Source organism: Sebastes umbrosus, chromosome 16 (assembly GCF_015220745.1).
Source record: "Sebastes umbrosus isolate fSebUmb1 chromosome 16, fSebUmb1.pri, whole genome shotgun sequence".
Taxonomy (NCBI): domain Eukaryota; kingdom Metazoa; phylum Chordata; class Actinopteri; order Perciformes; family Sebastidae; genus Sebastes; species Sebastes umbrosus.
The window spans coordinates 31,740,136-31,753,159 of NC_051284.1; the positions used below are offsets into that span (position 1 = coordinate 31,740,136).

The 13,024-nt window shown below is 37.5% G+C and overlaps 1 protein-coding gene across 1 annotated transcript; it reads left to right on the plus strand.

Moving 5' to 3' along the window:
* The first annotated feature begins 1,290 nt into the window (after positions 1-1,290).
* LOC119504249 (scavenger receptor cysteine-rich type 1 protein M160-like) lies at positions 1,291-13,024 on the plus strand. The gene is made up of 3 exons (XM_037796287.1): positions 1,291-1,520; positions 12,119-12,151; positions 12,454-13,024. The coding sequence occupies exons 1-3, from the start codon at positions 1,475-1,477 to the stop codon at positions 12,828-12,830; spliced, it is 456 nt and encodes a 151-aa protein (XP_037652215.1). The 5' UTR covers positions 1,291-1,474; the 3' UTR covers positions 12,831-13,024.

The following is a 13,024-nucleotide window of genomic DNA, read 5'->3' on the forward strand; positions in this document are numbered from 1 at the left end:
ACCAAAAGCTGTTTCTCAACAATCAGCATAGCGTTCTCCACGTCGTCTCCATACTTTGACCTGCCGTCCAACTTCTGCAGACAGAACCTGGACTCATCACTGAACATGACATTCCCCCACATGTTCAGGTTCCATTGTCTGTGTTGTAGAGACCAGCACAAATGGGCCTGACGGTGAAGGGCAGTCATTGCAGGCTTCCTGGTAGCCTTATGAGAATACACTGTTTACCATTTGCAGAGCATTTTGGCAAATTTTTCTTGGGCGCTCCCCACATCATCAGCTGTGCTGCTCATCCCACAAATGCATGATCCTTACAAGTTGGACATCATTGCGAAGGTAAATAAACAGGCTTTCCAACGATGTAAAATACAATGACCATTAGCATTGTAACAACAGAGAAATAATCCACCAAACACAAGTTTACTAACTTTTTTTTTCCAGTATATATACACACAACCAGTCGTTATTATATTAAAGGGTTTATGATCTACAAGGAGTCACGTTAAGTTACTGTTTTTTTTCTTTTTCCAAAGATTTTCTTATTATTATTTATTATAAAACTATAAGATACATTATATATATATACTGTATATACATAGACGCCACATTGACTCCTGGATCGTACGTCATCGTGGGCGTCATATTGGACCTGGTCAGACTGGCCTGTAACTCTGTACTAGTGAACGGGGGAGCTGCTGTTTCTCTGGATGAAAAGCACTATAACGTCTACATTCCTCAACCGATTTCAACCAGTCGTTATATAAGATACAGTCAAAGCATTATATATATATATATAGTATAGTATTTCTATTGATCTTTAAATCAGAGAACAAAGTGATCACACACACACCAACATCAAGTTTTTATTCTCAGCTTCAGACGCACTGAAACACTAAAATATCCTCCTGCACCATGTCGTATCTCAGCATCATTTCACAGCTAGAAGTTTTAGGGACGATCCAACAGGAACCGACAGCTCTGAAGAGACTTTTGGACAGTTGGACGGAGACAAAACGAGACATTTAAAAGACGTCACCTTAGACTGTGACAGACTGTGCTGCACATGTTTCCCTGTTTCCTGATGTTTCCCTTCCTCACTGATTGATTCCATGAATAACAGAACACACAGCTTGATCAACTATTGGTGTAAGGGTTAGTTACAGCGGTAGTTCAGTCTGCTCTGAACGACTCTCTGCTGAGGTCGACTCATTTTACCTGGAAACGATAAGAACACTGACAGCATTAATCTGACAGCATCTCAGCCTGCCCTGGTTGTCACGGTAACAGAAACCACAGTGCTAGAATCAGCGAGCTGTCAGCAGCTTCTTATCAACACATCAGTTCCTCAGACACGCAGGTCAGAGGAGGATAAATATCATGTGTCAAACTAAAGAGAAGTAAATGATGAGTGAAGCTGCAGCTCTTCCAGTGAGGACAGCACACACAGAGCAGAGAGACGGTCTACCTGGACGTCATGGATCACCTGTTGGTGCTGCTGCTGCTGCTGCTGTGGAGCTCAGGTAGGACTCTGCTTTAAACATCATGTGTTCTTATTCACACCTTTATATTGATCTTTAAACCAGAGAACCACCTGATCACACACACCAAGGCTGGATTCTAACCCTCATACATATAATTAGGACAATTAGGACAATTATGTAGATACATGCATAAAGCAGCATATTTGTTCACTTCCATGTTGATAAGAGTATTACATACTGGACAAATCTCCCTTTAAGGTTCATTTTGAACGAATAAAACATGTGATTAAATTGTGATTAATTTGTGATGAATCATGATTTAATATTCTAATTGATTGACAGCCCTAATTTAAAGGAATAAAAGTATTTGTGGGGCCCTACGCAGCTGCATATTCAGCGTATCAGGCGGGCTGACACTGATCACCCATCAATTAGAGCTGTCAATCAATTAAAATAGCTCATCTGGATTAATCACAAATTAATCACAAATTAATCACACATGTTTTATTCGTTCAAAATGAACCTTAAAGGGAGATTAGTCCAGTATTTAATACTCTTATCAACATGGAAGTGGACGAATATGCTGCTTTATGCATGTATATACATAATTGTCCTAATTTTCATAATTACGTAGAAATGTATTAAGAAAAGAATACAGATATATAAATAAGAATAGGGGAAATAAATAAGGAAGAAAATGCAAAGGGAAAATAAATAAATACAAATTAATAATTTATAAATGAATTTATTAATTTAAAATAAAAAGAAAATAAATGCAAAAAATAAATAAATACATTTAAATGTTAATAAAATGAATACATAAATACTAGGGTGATTAAAATAGTATATTATAATAATAATATAATAATAATACTCTTATCAACATGGGAGTGGACAAATATGCTGCTTTATGCATAATGTATATGTATATATATATATACATATATATATATACATACATTTACATAAAGCAGCATATTTGTCCACTCCCATGTTGATTATTGTTAAGTAATAAATACTGGACTAATCTCCCTTTAAGTTTCATTTAGAACGGATAAAAAAATGTGTTTAATAATTTGTGATTAATCCAGATGAACTATTTTAATTGATTGACAGCTCTAATTGATGGGTGATCATCTCAAATTAATCACAAATTAATCACATGTTTATATATCCGTTCATTTTGAACGGATATATAAACATGTGTGATTCATTTGTGAGTAACTATTTTAATCGCCCTAGTATTTATGTATTCATTTTATTGACATTTAAATGTATTTATTTATTTTTTGCATTTATTTTATTTTTATTTTAAATTAATAAATTAATTTATAATTTATTAATTTGTATTTATTTATTTTCCCTTTGCATTTCTATCCATTCTAAATGAATCTTCAATTAGAATATTTAATCATGATTCATCACAAATTAATCACAAATTAATCACAAATTTTTTATCCGTTCAAAATGAACCTTAAAGGGAGATTAGTCCAGTATTTAATACTCTTATCAACATGGGAGTGGACGAATATGCTGCTTTATGTAAATGAATGTATATATTTATTATTGTAAATCAATTAACAAAACAATGACAGATATTGATCCAGAAACCCTCACCGGTACTGCATTTAGCATAATTAATGCATTAAAGAAATGAATGGCATTAAAACATATTTGCTTTAAAACATTAAGTTTGACAGCCCTGGTTATAATCTTTCATATTTTCACCAACTCAAACCAAGTGTTTGATTCTGTTTCCAGTCAGTTGTTATTGCTGTAGTGAGTGTAGTGTGTACTCAGTAATGATCTCTCTGGGCAGTGGGCTTCATGGTTAGTGACTGAGTCCGTCATAGATTCAGACTCATGACACATTGAGAGGAAACGATGCAGCACGTAACCAGTGATGCTGTTTGTAAGCTGCTCTGATTGATATCAGCCTCACTGTCTCCTGTTCACTCTCCTACAGCCGGATCTGAGCTGCATTAACCTACTGATGATACTAACACATGATAACATTTCCTGCTGCTGCTGCTTCACATTAAAACACCTCAACTGGACAAACACAGTGGGACTTTTATTGTGAAGCAGCCACAGGAAACCCAACGTATTCATCACTGAGGACCAAAACAGGACAGACCATAGACACACACACACACACATATATATATACATATATACGTATATATATACACACACATATATATACATAGACATATATATACATAGACATATATACATATCATGTCTTTATTCCTCATTTTAAACTGCTCTAAGTTTGGACATTGCTTTAGTTCCACATTAAAACTGTTCCATAGTTTCATTCCACAGATTGAGATACAGAAACTTTTCATGGTCGTATGAACACTATGAGTTTTTAAATTAAATCCCCCCCCCCTTGTTGAATATTTCTGGTAGCAGGTTCTTTTTAGCCTTAAACATTATTTGAGCTGTGTGAAACTCCACTAGATCTGTAAATCTTAATAACTTTGACTGTAAGAATAAGGAGGTGGTGTGATCCAGATATCGACATTGTGAATAATCCATATTGCTCTTTTTTAGAGAATAGATAGTGAATGTTAATGAACATTTGTAGTTGTTGCCCCAGACCTCCGCACAGTAATTTAAATATGGTAAAACTAGTGAACAGTAGAGAACGTGGAGTGATTTCTGATCCAGAACCTGTTTGGCTTTGTTTAATACTGAGATGCTTCTTTAGTTTCTACATGTTTAATGTGTGATTTCCAGCAGATTCTATCATCTGTTGTTACCACAAGAAATTAGTTCTCATGAACTCTTTCATTCCCACCCCATCTATCTGCATCTAACCCTATGCCTTTGCTCAATTTGCTGTGAGCTGTAACGAGCCTAAGACATGAAACTTGGTACCATAAGGGGCCATGATGTCCTAATGCTTCACATAAAATATGATCTAAATTGGCCACATGGTGGCGCTATCACTGACAAACAAAAAAGTGATAAATTAAAAGGCGGGCCCCCACACACCTAAAGTCCAATTGACTTGAAATGTGACACACATGTCCAGCTCCATGTGTTCTACAAAAAAGCCTCTTGGACCGCTGAAGTCCGTCAACTTGATTTTCTGCTTTTTTGAAAAACACGTTTTTGACATCTCCTCCTAAACCAAAGGTCCGATTTCTACCAAATTTTCTGTATATCATTAATCGATCAAGCTTTTCAAAAGTTGCATGAAACCTGTTGATATCTCATTTCGTTTTCAAGATGTTAACCAATGAATTTCAAAAGGGCGTGGCTCAACACATAAACAGACTTAAGTCAACAACCAGTTGGCCCATCATCTTGAAACTTCCATGATATGTCCACAAGAGTACCTAAAACATTCCCTGAAAGTTTCATTCAAATCGACCACTATGGGGAGCGACAAATGAAAAACAAATGGGAGTGGAATAACACAAATCAGACTATACATCAGAAATTGTTTGTCCAATCAATACAAAACTCAGTGGATATATTTCATAACAATGTTAAACCACGTGTGTAAAACTATTTTTAAATCACTCAAAAGGGGGCGCCATCAGTTCCAAACATGTGCATGGGTCTGGCACAAATTTATCCATAAGTCATTGACAGTTTGTCCAAAATCACCAAACTAACTGGATATTTTTAATTAATCTGTTGAAACATGTCCCCAAAATGCCAACAAATATGACTGGTGGGACATTGACTGTACAATTACTGAAAGGCTGCATACATTGTCATGATAAAACAAGCGTATGACTGGTCTCACCCCTCCGAATTAAACCAGCTGAAGTGACTTTGCTGACGTGCGGCTTTGATTATCACAAATCCTCCTCCATCCATCCATCCATCCATCTTCAACCGCTTATCCGGGGTCGGGTCGTGGGGGCAACAGCTCCAGCAGGGGACCCCAAACTTCCCTTTCCCGGGTCACATAGCAAATCGTCCTGTTGAGCGAGTGTAATTGCTATCGCAGACTGTAAAGACTGGTAGATGGTAAATGATATCGTTGATTAATAATCCGCTTACTGTGTTGTTTTCAGCGTCATTGGTGAATATGTTATCAGATAGAGTGGCACAATGGGATGTAACTCTGCTGGGTCTGGTGATTTTCAGATTTAGGCTCATACTGTACATTGTATTCATAAATTCATCTGTAATTTTATGTTTATTAGGATTCAACAGGTCAATATTGTAATCTCCACATATGAAAACTGCTTTGTTACCTTTTTCTGAAAACTCCATCCAGTCCTTGAAGATGTCAGTGTTGGAGCCTGGTGCTCTATAGATACAGATAATGATGACATTTTTACTTTTTTCCTTGCAGATTTCAATTGTTATGCATTCAAGTAGGTTATCAACCACAGTTGTCATTCTATCCAATACCCTAAAGGTCAAAGCTCAAAACACTCTGAGGGCCAGAAATCCAATTGCAAGTCACTACGATTGGCCCGAGGTATTGCCATTGGACAAAGTCCACTCAGCATACCCGAGGCCCTGCAGTACGGTATGTGAAGTGGACAAATCCAGTCCACTTCACATACCTTACTGCAAGGCCTCGGGTATGCTGAGAGGACAGAGGCCATATCTACAAAGTGCCTTGGGCAAGGAGGCTGAAAGCTACAGGGCTAGTTCCTGGAGGCCGAGGCACCAACTTAGTCAAAGTCCAGCTCCCCAACCATAAAGATGTTAACAATATAGCCTTTGTCCAATTGGCATACCGCCTGTCTAATGTAGACGTTATAGTGCTTTTTATCCAGAAAAACGCAGCTCCCCCGTTCACTAGTACAGGGTTACAGGCCAGTCTTGCCAGGTCCAATATGGCGCCCATGTTGACGTATCGCTGCAACGGGCCGAAGCGTCCAATGCAGCGTCTATGTGTACATAGATTTTTACATATTATCCTCCTCTCCTCCTCCCACCTCCTGCTCATTTCAAAACGGACCAAGATGTTCTCAGCTCCATTTTGCACTGGTTGAAAGACTGAGGTAAGTTTCTCTTAATCACTTATTAAACCAAATTTGAGTATTTCAGCAGAAGCAGCATTTTAGGATAACTTTATATTGTTGTTCACTCCAGCTGGTTTTAATAACCAACATTCACTCCAGCTGGTTTTAATAACCAACATTCACTCCAGCTGGTTTTAATAACCAGCTGGTTTTAATAATCAGCTGGTTTTAATAATCAGCTGGTTTTAATAATCAGCTGGTTTTAATAATCAGCTGGTTTTAATAACCAACATTCACTCCAGCTGGTTTTAATAACCAGCTGGTTTTAATAATCAGCTGGTTTTAATAATCAGCTGGTTTTAATAATCAGCTGGTTTTAATAACCAACATTCACTCCAGCTGGTTTTAATAACCAGCTGGTTTTAATAATCAGCTGGTTTTAATAATCAGCTGGTTTTAATAATCAGCTGGTTTTAATAATCAGCTGGTTTTAATAACCAGCTGGTTTTAATAACCAACATTCACTCCAGCTGGTTTTAATAACCAACATTCACTCCAGCTGGTTTTAATAATCAGCTGGTTTTAATAACCAGCTGGTTTTAATAATCAGCTGGTTTTAATAACCAGCTGGTTTTGTGTTTTAATATACTGAATAACAGAGCTAACGTGACCATGTGGAAGGATAGCTAAAATGTGTCAGCAACATTAAGCCAATTAACGCTGACCAGCTAATGTCAAACTGTACCTGTGGTGTGGGTTCGAGGTGTGTGGAGCAGTGACAGCTGTGTTCTTATTCATGTATAGATTACAGTCAAACACAAAGACTGCATGTGTAGGGAGTTAGCTGAACTAGCTCACTAGCTAACAGCTAACACGTGGCGGGGAAACACTAAGTTGTGATAGCTGATTGATTTCATCATAATAATAATACAGGAGAACACAAACTAAGAATGTCATTTAAAAAGAACTTTACGTATTGCTACTTAGGAGCATGATATTAATATTAATGCAATATTTTGTGATCAGAATTGAGAGACTGTTTATCAAGAATTGAGAGATTGTTTTTACACATTTTGGTGTTCCTGGTTTGTCTTTGATCACCACTAAAACATCTTCCATGCTGTAAAACCCTGCTATATCACCATGTCTCACAGCAGAACTGTAGAAGAGGTAGAATGGCAGATTGCTGTGAGGCTGATGGCAACGCATTGTGCTAGTTCTTAATTGTCAATAAGTCTTCTGTAATTCCCTGATATAAGCTAACTGACTTTATTTCCCCTGTATTCCTTTTAATGTTACATGAAATTGTTCTACTTGTTTTTTCAGATATCCCCCTTATGTGCTGTGGTCCAGTGATGTTAAGTATCATTTTAGATAAGTTAATATTAACATTAGTCTATGTTTACATACATGTCAAAATGGTTTCTGCTGTCACGTCACAGTCCAGACACTAATCTGAAATTAGACAAATTCTGATTGTGATTTTTAAAGCCCAAATCAACCAATACGATTTCCCCATCTACTATATGCCAACAGGAGCTGATGCTACTGTCAGAGTAACTTTGTGTTGTAGATCATAACACAAATTCAGTTTTGCTTTTACAGATACCATCATGTTGATTAAAAACAAAATCAATAACGAACAGAAATATGTCAGGATCAGTGAACCGAGCTTGGAGGAATTCTTGAATGCTGGTAAGCCATCAGTCACACCCTTGAGGATGCACGTCATTGTTCTGTTGGTTGAAAATAATTTCCATATCTTACTTTCTGGCAAGCTACCTTTTGGGCATTTCCAGAGGTCACAGCAATCAAGGGCTGACTTGTATTGGTCGGCTTAATTGAGTTTGTTTCTCACCTAACTGGTATCTAGGGACAACTTTTTTTTAAGATGATTGATGAAAGTTGCCAGACAGCATGACCAGATTGATGGCATGGTATCATATGGTATGACTCCCTGTTTGTGTTTTTTCCCTAAGCTTTCCTGAAGTTCTCCATCCCACCCGTCACCAAAGGCATCAGAGTATATGATGAGACGGGAACTGAGGTGGATACAGACGTCTTTGAAGAAGTAGCACAGCAGCCCAACGCTGGTGTATTTACTATCACATTTGACAACGGTAAACTTCTATCTTAATTCCCATTTCTTTCAGCATAGTCCAATGAATATTGAATAAGACTCAGTTACACGTTAAGGTTGTGATAAACTGACAAATGGTAGGTGTTTATTTTTCTCTCTTCCCTCTCTTTCCTGAACTATACGTAGATTCCCAGGGAACAAGTTCGTCCGGCTCTTCCGAGGGGACAACTTCGTCCGTCAGTCCACTGCTTGATGTCGTAACCAATTCAGCGCTGGATATTTCAGGCTGCCGCCCTGATGATACGGTCATCCTGAAATTTGTATCCTGCAACTCTGATGATACAGTCATTCTAGATGATGATTACAGCCCTTCCAGAAAACAGCAGAAGGAAGATCAAGATGCCAAACGTGTAAGTTGATGTGTAAAATGTATGTTGTGATAGCTTCCTTTGAATCATTTTGGATCATTTAAGTGGCGTTTTAGGCAAAATTTAAGATGTTGATGTTTGCAATGTGTCCTCTAGGGGGTAATCTAGGTAGCAGGATGCGATGGCCTTAAGGAATTTGGCTGTTTGTATGAAATTTAATTTCTGAAACCCAACTTGAATATTTGATAACAGAGTAAAGTAATTTATTGATCATTACCATTTAGCAAGATCAAAAGTTGTTGGTTGTCTGGCTGAGGTAATCCTGCTTCCATATATATCCTCCTAATGGAATTTCCCGTTGTCATTTGTATTTCCCTAAGGGTGGTTTGTTGTATTTTAGTGATGGTTGAAAAGGAGTTATTGTTATTCAACCTACAGACAACTTTCTATCATCTGCCACCATACTGATAGATTCCAACCAAGATCTTTACAATTCAGCTACTAGGGCTGTCACTTTTCTTAAAGGAGAGATTTGCTAATTTTTAACCTATCTCAGTCTATCTGCATATAGTATGAAAAATGCCTGCATTTGTTGTAGACATTCTCTGGGGCACAGCGACATCGTTTGGCGTTTTTCACACTATATGGGATAGATTGAGATAAGGTTGTAAATCGGCAAATCTCTCCTTTTAAAAATTTAATTTGAACACCTGCTGGAATAGAAAACCCACTTATCTGTGGGAAGTTGAAAGTCCAATAGTAAATCTAACTGCACTCCACATAGTGTTATAGATGGAATATTTTAAAGCCATTTTAGCATGTTTGAAGTGTTTCAAATGAAAAATGTATTTATTTTTCGGCACTTGAGTTGGCAGCAGCAGTATAATGTATGAACATATAGTCAAATCTTCTAAAGCCAAATATGTCTCACCACTGGAAAAAAAAAATCTGAATTTGGCCAATTACTAAAGTCAACACAAACACACATGAAGGCAGGTGCACTCTCACATCACAACTCATTCAGTGGCCAATTCCATAATATTTTGGTATGAATCGGTTGGTAGATTCCAGATGATAGTGAAGTTTGTTCTGGGTTGAAAATAGCTTGAATTATCCTCTGTGTATCCTCTGAAATGCAGTTTAAACACATTTTTCATTGTTAAGAGAAATAGTTAAGATTTTAAAATTTGAAATATACCATGTCTTTTAAGAACACTGTTTTTTTTTCATCTTTTAAACTGAAAGTGAAGTTTTATTGTTATGTAGCTCGTGTTGGTGTGAGCATGTCTAAAAAACTACATTTGACCTGAGGGTTAATGTCTTTATTTTTAATAAATTTGTGTTAAGACATGGATATAATGGTGTTTGTTGTTTCCCCCCTGCAAACATTTTTAGTTTTACCTGTTTTAAGTATCAGGTGGACATGGTAAAGTAGAAAATGCAAAACACTCAAAACTAATTCTGTTGAAGAATGCATTTTATTAGAAAAGAGCTTATTGTATGTGTTGAGGTAGCTGATGAGATGCCAGTATTTTGTAAAATCAGGACTCTTATTGTGAAAGATGAACAAGTAATACTTGGTGTTGGGTAAGAATAACACTTAAAGGGAGTAAGTACACGAGTAAATATGTTTTAACACTGGCAGGAGTCATTCAAAAATCAACACTGTTTGGAGTCATTTCTTAATCAACACTTAGTGTTAAGTTGGTTTAACACTCATGAAGAGTAAATTAATAAGAGTTAATTCTGATTAACACTTAAAAATTCAGTGTCAACTATAAATAACTCTGAGTGTTATTTTCGTCATAGTGTAAAACTTGAGTAACACTTCTCAGTGTAAAATATGAACTCTTTCTAGAGTTGAATTGACTCTGAAAATTCAACACTATGTTCAGTGTTATTTTAACACTCTGTAGATAGGGACCATATGTTCACTGACTTAGTGTTAAAATTGACTCTTTAAGTGTTGGATTAACACTGTCGATTTTGCTGTGTACCCAGTATGCCCGCCCCTACTCTAACTCGGTTTGGCTACACCCTTCCAGGCATTCCAGGCGTCTAACATTAGCCCAGCTATAATACTAACCAGCTCAATGAACTAGAAAGGCCCAAATATTGGCAGTTTTACGAAAATTGATGGTGAATCAAAGTTAATTTAATAATGAAATAGCATACGGAAATTTTAAAAAGAAGTACTGCGTTGGTTCGTAGTGGCCAAACGGCGGTACTACAATGTCTGTGTCCGTCACGAATAAATGTTCAATTTGCCTTTGTGTTTACATTCTTTGATATAACTATTTTACGGATGCCATTGGGACAATTTTTTGTAGTTTTTTTCTACAAAATAACCTAGATATTTCTACTGATGGACAGTACACAACAAGTCACCAGTAGTGACAAGCATTATTGTGTGATTAGTTGAAGAATCACACAAAATACCAGTTTTGCAGTGTTGTTTTGTGCACAATTTATTTGTGAAATTGGCAAGTTTCTGAGAAATAAAAAAGCAGCTGGCCATAAATAACAAATTATTTATATAACGGGAATCATTTTTTATTTTTTGTATAACTTGAACTTGTTATTCTTGAAGTCACTGAGAATTGAGAAATACTAAACACTTTTTAGTAAAATGTGTTTATTTGCAAGTTTAGCATGAATAAATGTTACCGTTTGTCTTTGTGTTTACATTCTTTGATATAACTTTTTTAAATTTAATAAATCTCCATAATCTTATACACACTTTATTCTGCTGTCATGACATCATTTACCACACCGCCTTTATTAGTGCACAGTGGACTGGAGTAGATCCTGAAATTAGCACCGCTATGTACTGAATCCACAATCGTGAACTACTGAAAGATTCACTCCCATAGTGTTCTGCATACTGCCGACTAAATGAAGGATTAAGTTTGCAGACTGTAAACACTGAAGTATACTCAAGAAAGACGTATCACATGACTGACGGCCGGGCTGGTCTCAAGGCACCCCGCCAGCAGCTCCGTCACATCTCCAAAACCGTTGCAAGACATTTCCAAACAGGCGTTATTTGGATAAACTGACCACAAACTGGGAATCTAAATGTTTACTTTCTGGCATTAATACATATTAAAACTAAATAAAGTGACATATTAACAGCTTTTATATCACATGACTGACGGCCGGGCCGGTCTCAAGGCACCCCGCCAGCAGCTCCGTCACGTCTCCAAAAATGTACTTAAACAATAAATATTTGTGTTTCTACAGGACTCCAGGCTGAAGAAAATCACAACTCAACAGGTACATAAAAAAAGAGAAATAAAGAAATAAAGTCAAGTCTCAGTTTAATCTTTTCTTAAATTCACTGGGCGTCTGGGTTAGCTCAGTTGGTAGAGCGGGCGTCCATGTATTAAGGCTTGGTCCTGACCGCGGCGGCCCGGGTTCGAATCCGGCCTGTGGCCCTTTCCGCATCCTCTCTCTCTCTCCCCCCTTTCAAGACTCTATCCACTGTCCTGTCAATAAAAATGGAAAAATGCCCCCAAAAAAATAACTTTAAAAAAAAATTCACTTCTTTTACTGACGACTCTCTTGTTTCTGTTCAGAGTCTGATGATGTCAGGTTGGTGGGAGGAGACAGTCGCTGTGCAGGAACACTGGAGGTGAAACATCGGGGAGACTGGAGACCAGTGAGTGGCTATGACTATGGCTGGACCCTGAAGGAAGCAGCTGCTGTCTGCAGAGAGTTGGACTGTGGCTCTGCTGTTTCTGTAGAACACAGAGAGGAGTCCTCATGGAGATCTGTGTGGTGGATCAGCTCTGACTGTGTTCATTCTGGATCTGCTCTGAGGGAGTGTGCAACATCAGATTACTCTAACTCTATCCTGGATCTCACCTGCTCAGGTAAGCCCATCAGTGACATCATCAGTGACATCATCTATGACAGTAATGTACCCACAATGACACACACATGCAGCAGCTAGAATCCCAGCAGACTGTCTCCAGCAGTCATGATAAAGTCTGTTGATCTGCTGCCTCCATACATCAGCTGCTGAATGTGTAGTATTAGTGTTTTGCAACATACTATTTGTCCTACACCACCATCCACTGGTTGTACTGAGTTATACTTCCTGTTGAGATGCAAACATGGAAATAAAGGGGTTAGCCACCACGTTGA

Coding starts and splice junctions, on each gene's coding strand:
- LOC119504249 (XM_037796287.1), top strand. CDS start 1,475: ATGGATCACCTGTTGGTGCTGCTGCTGCTGCTGCTGTGGAGCTCAG. Junction 1,521..12,118: donor GCTGCTGCTGTGGAGCTCAG/GTAGGACTCTGC, acceptor GTGTTTCTACAG/GACTCCAGGCTGAAGAAAAT. Junction 12,152..12,453: donor AGAAAATCACAACTCAACAG/GTACATAAAAAA, acceptor GTTTCTGTTCAG/AGTCTGATGATGTCAGGTTG.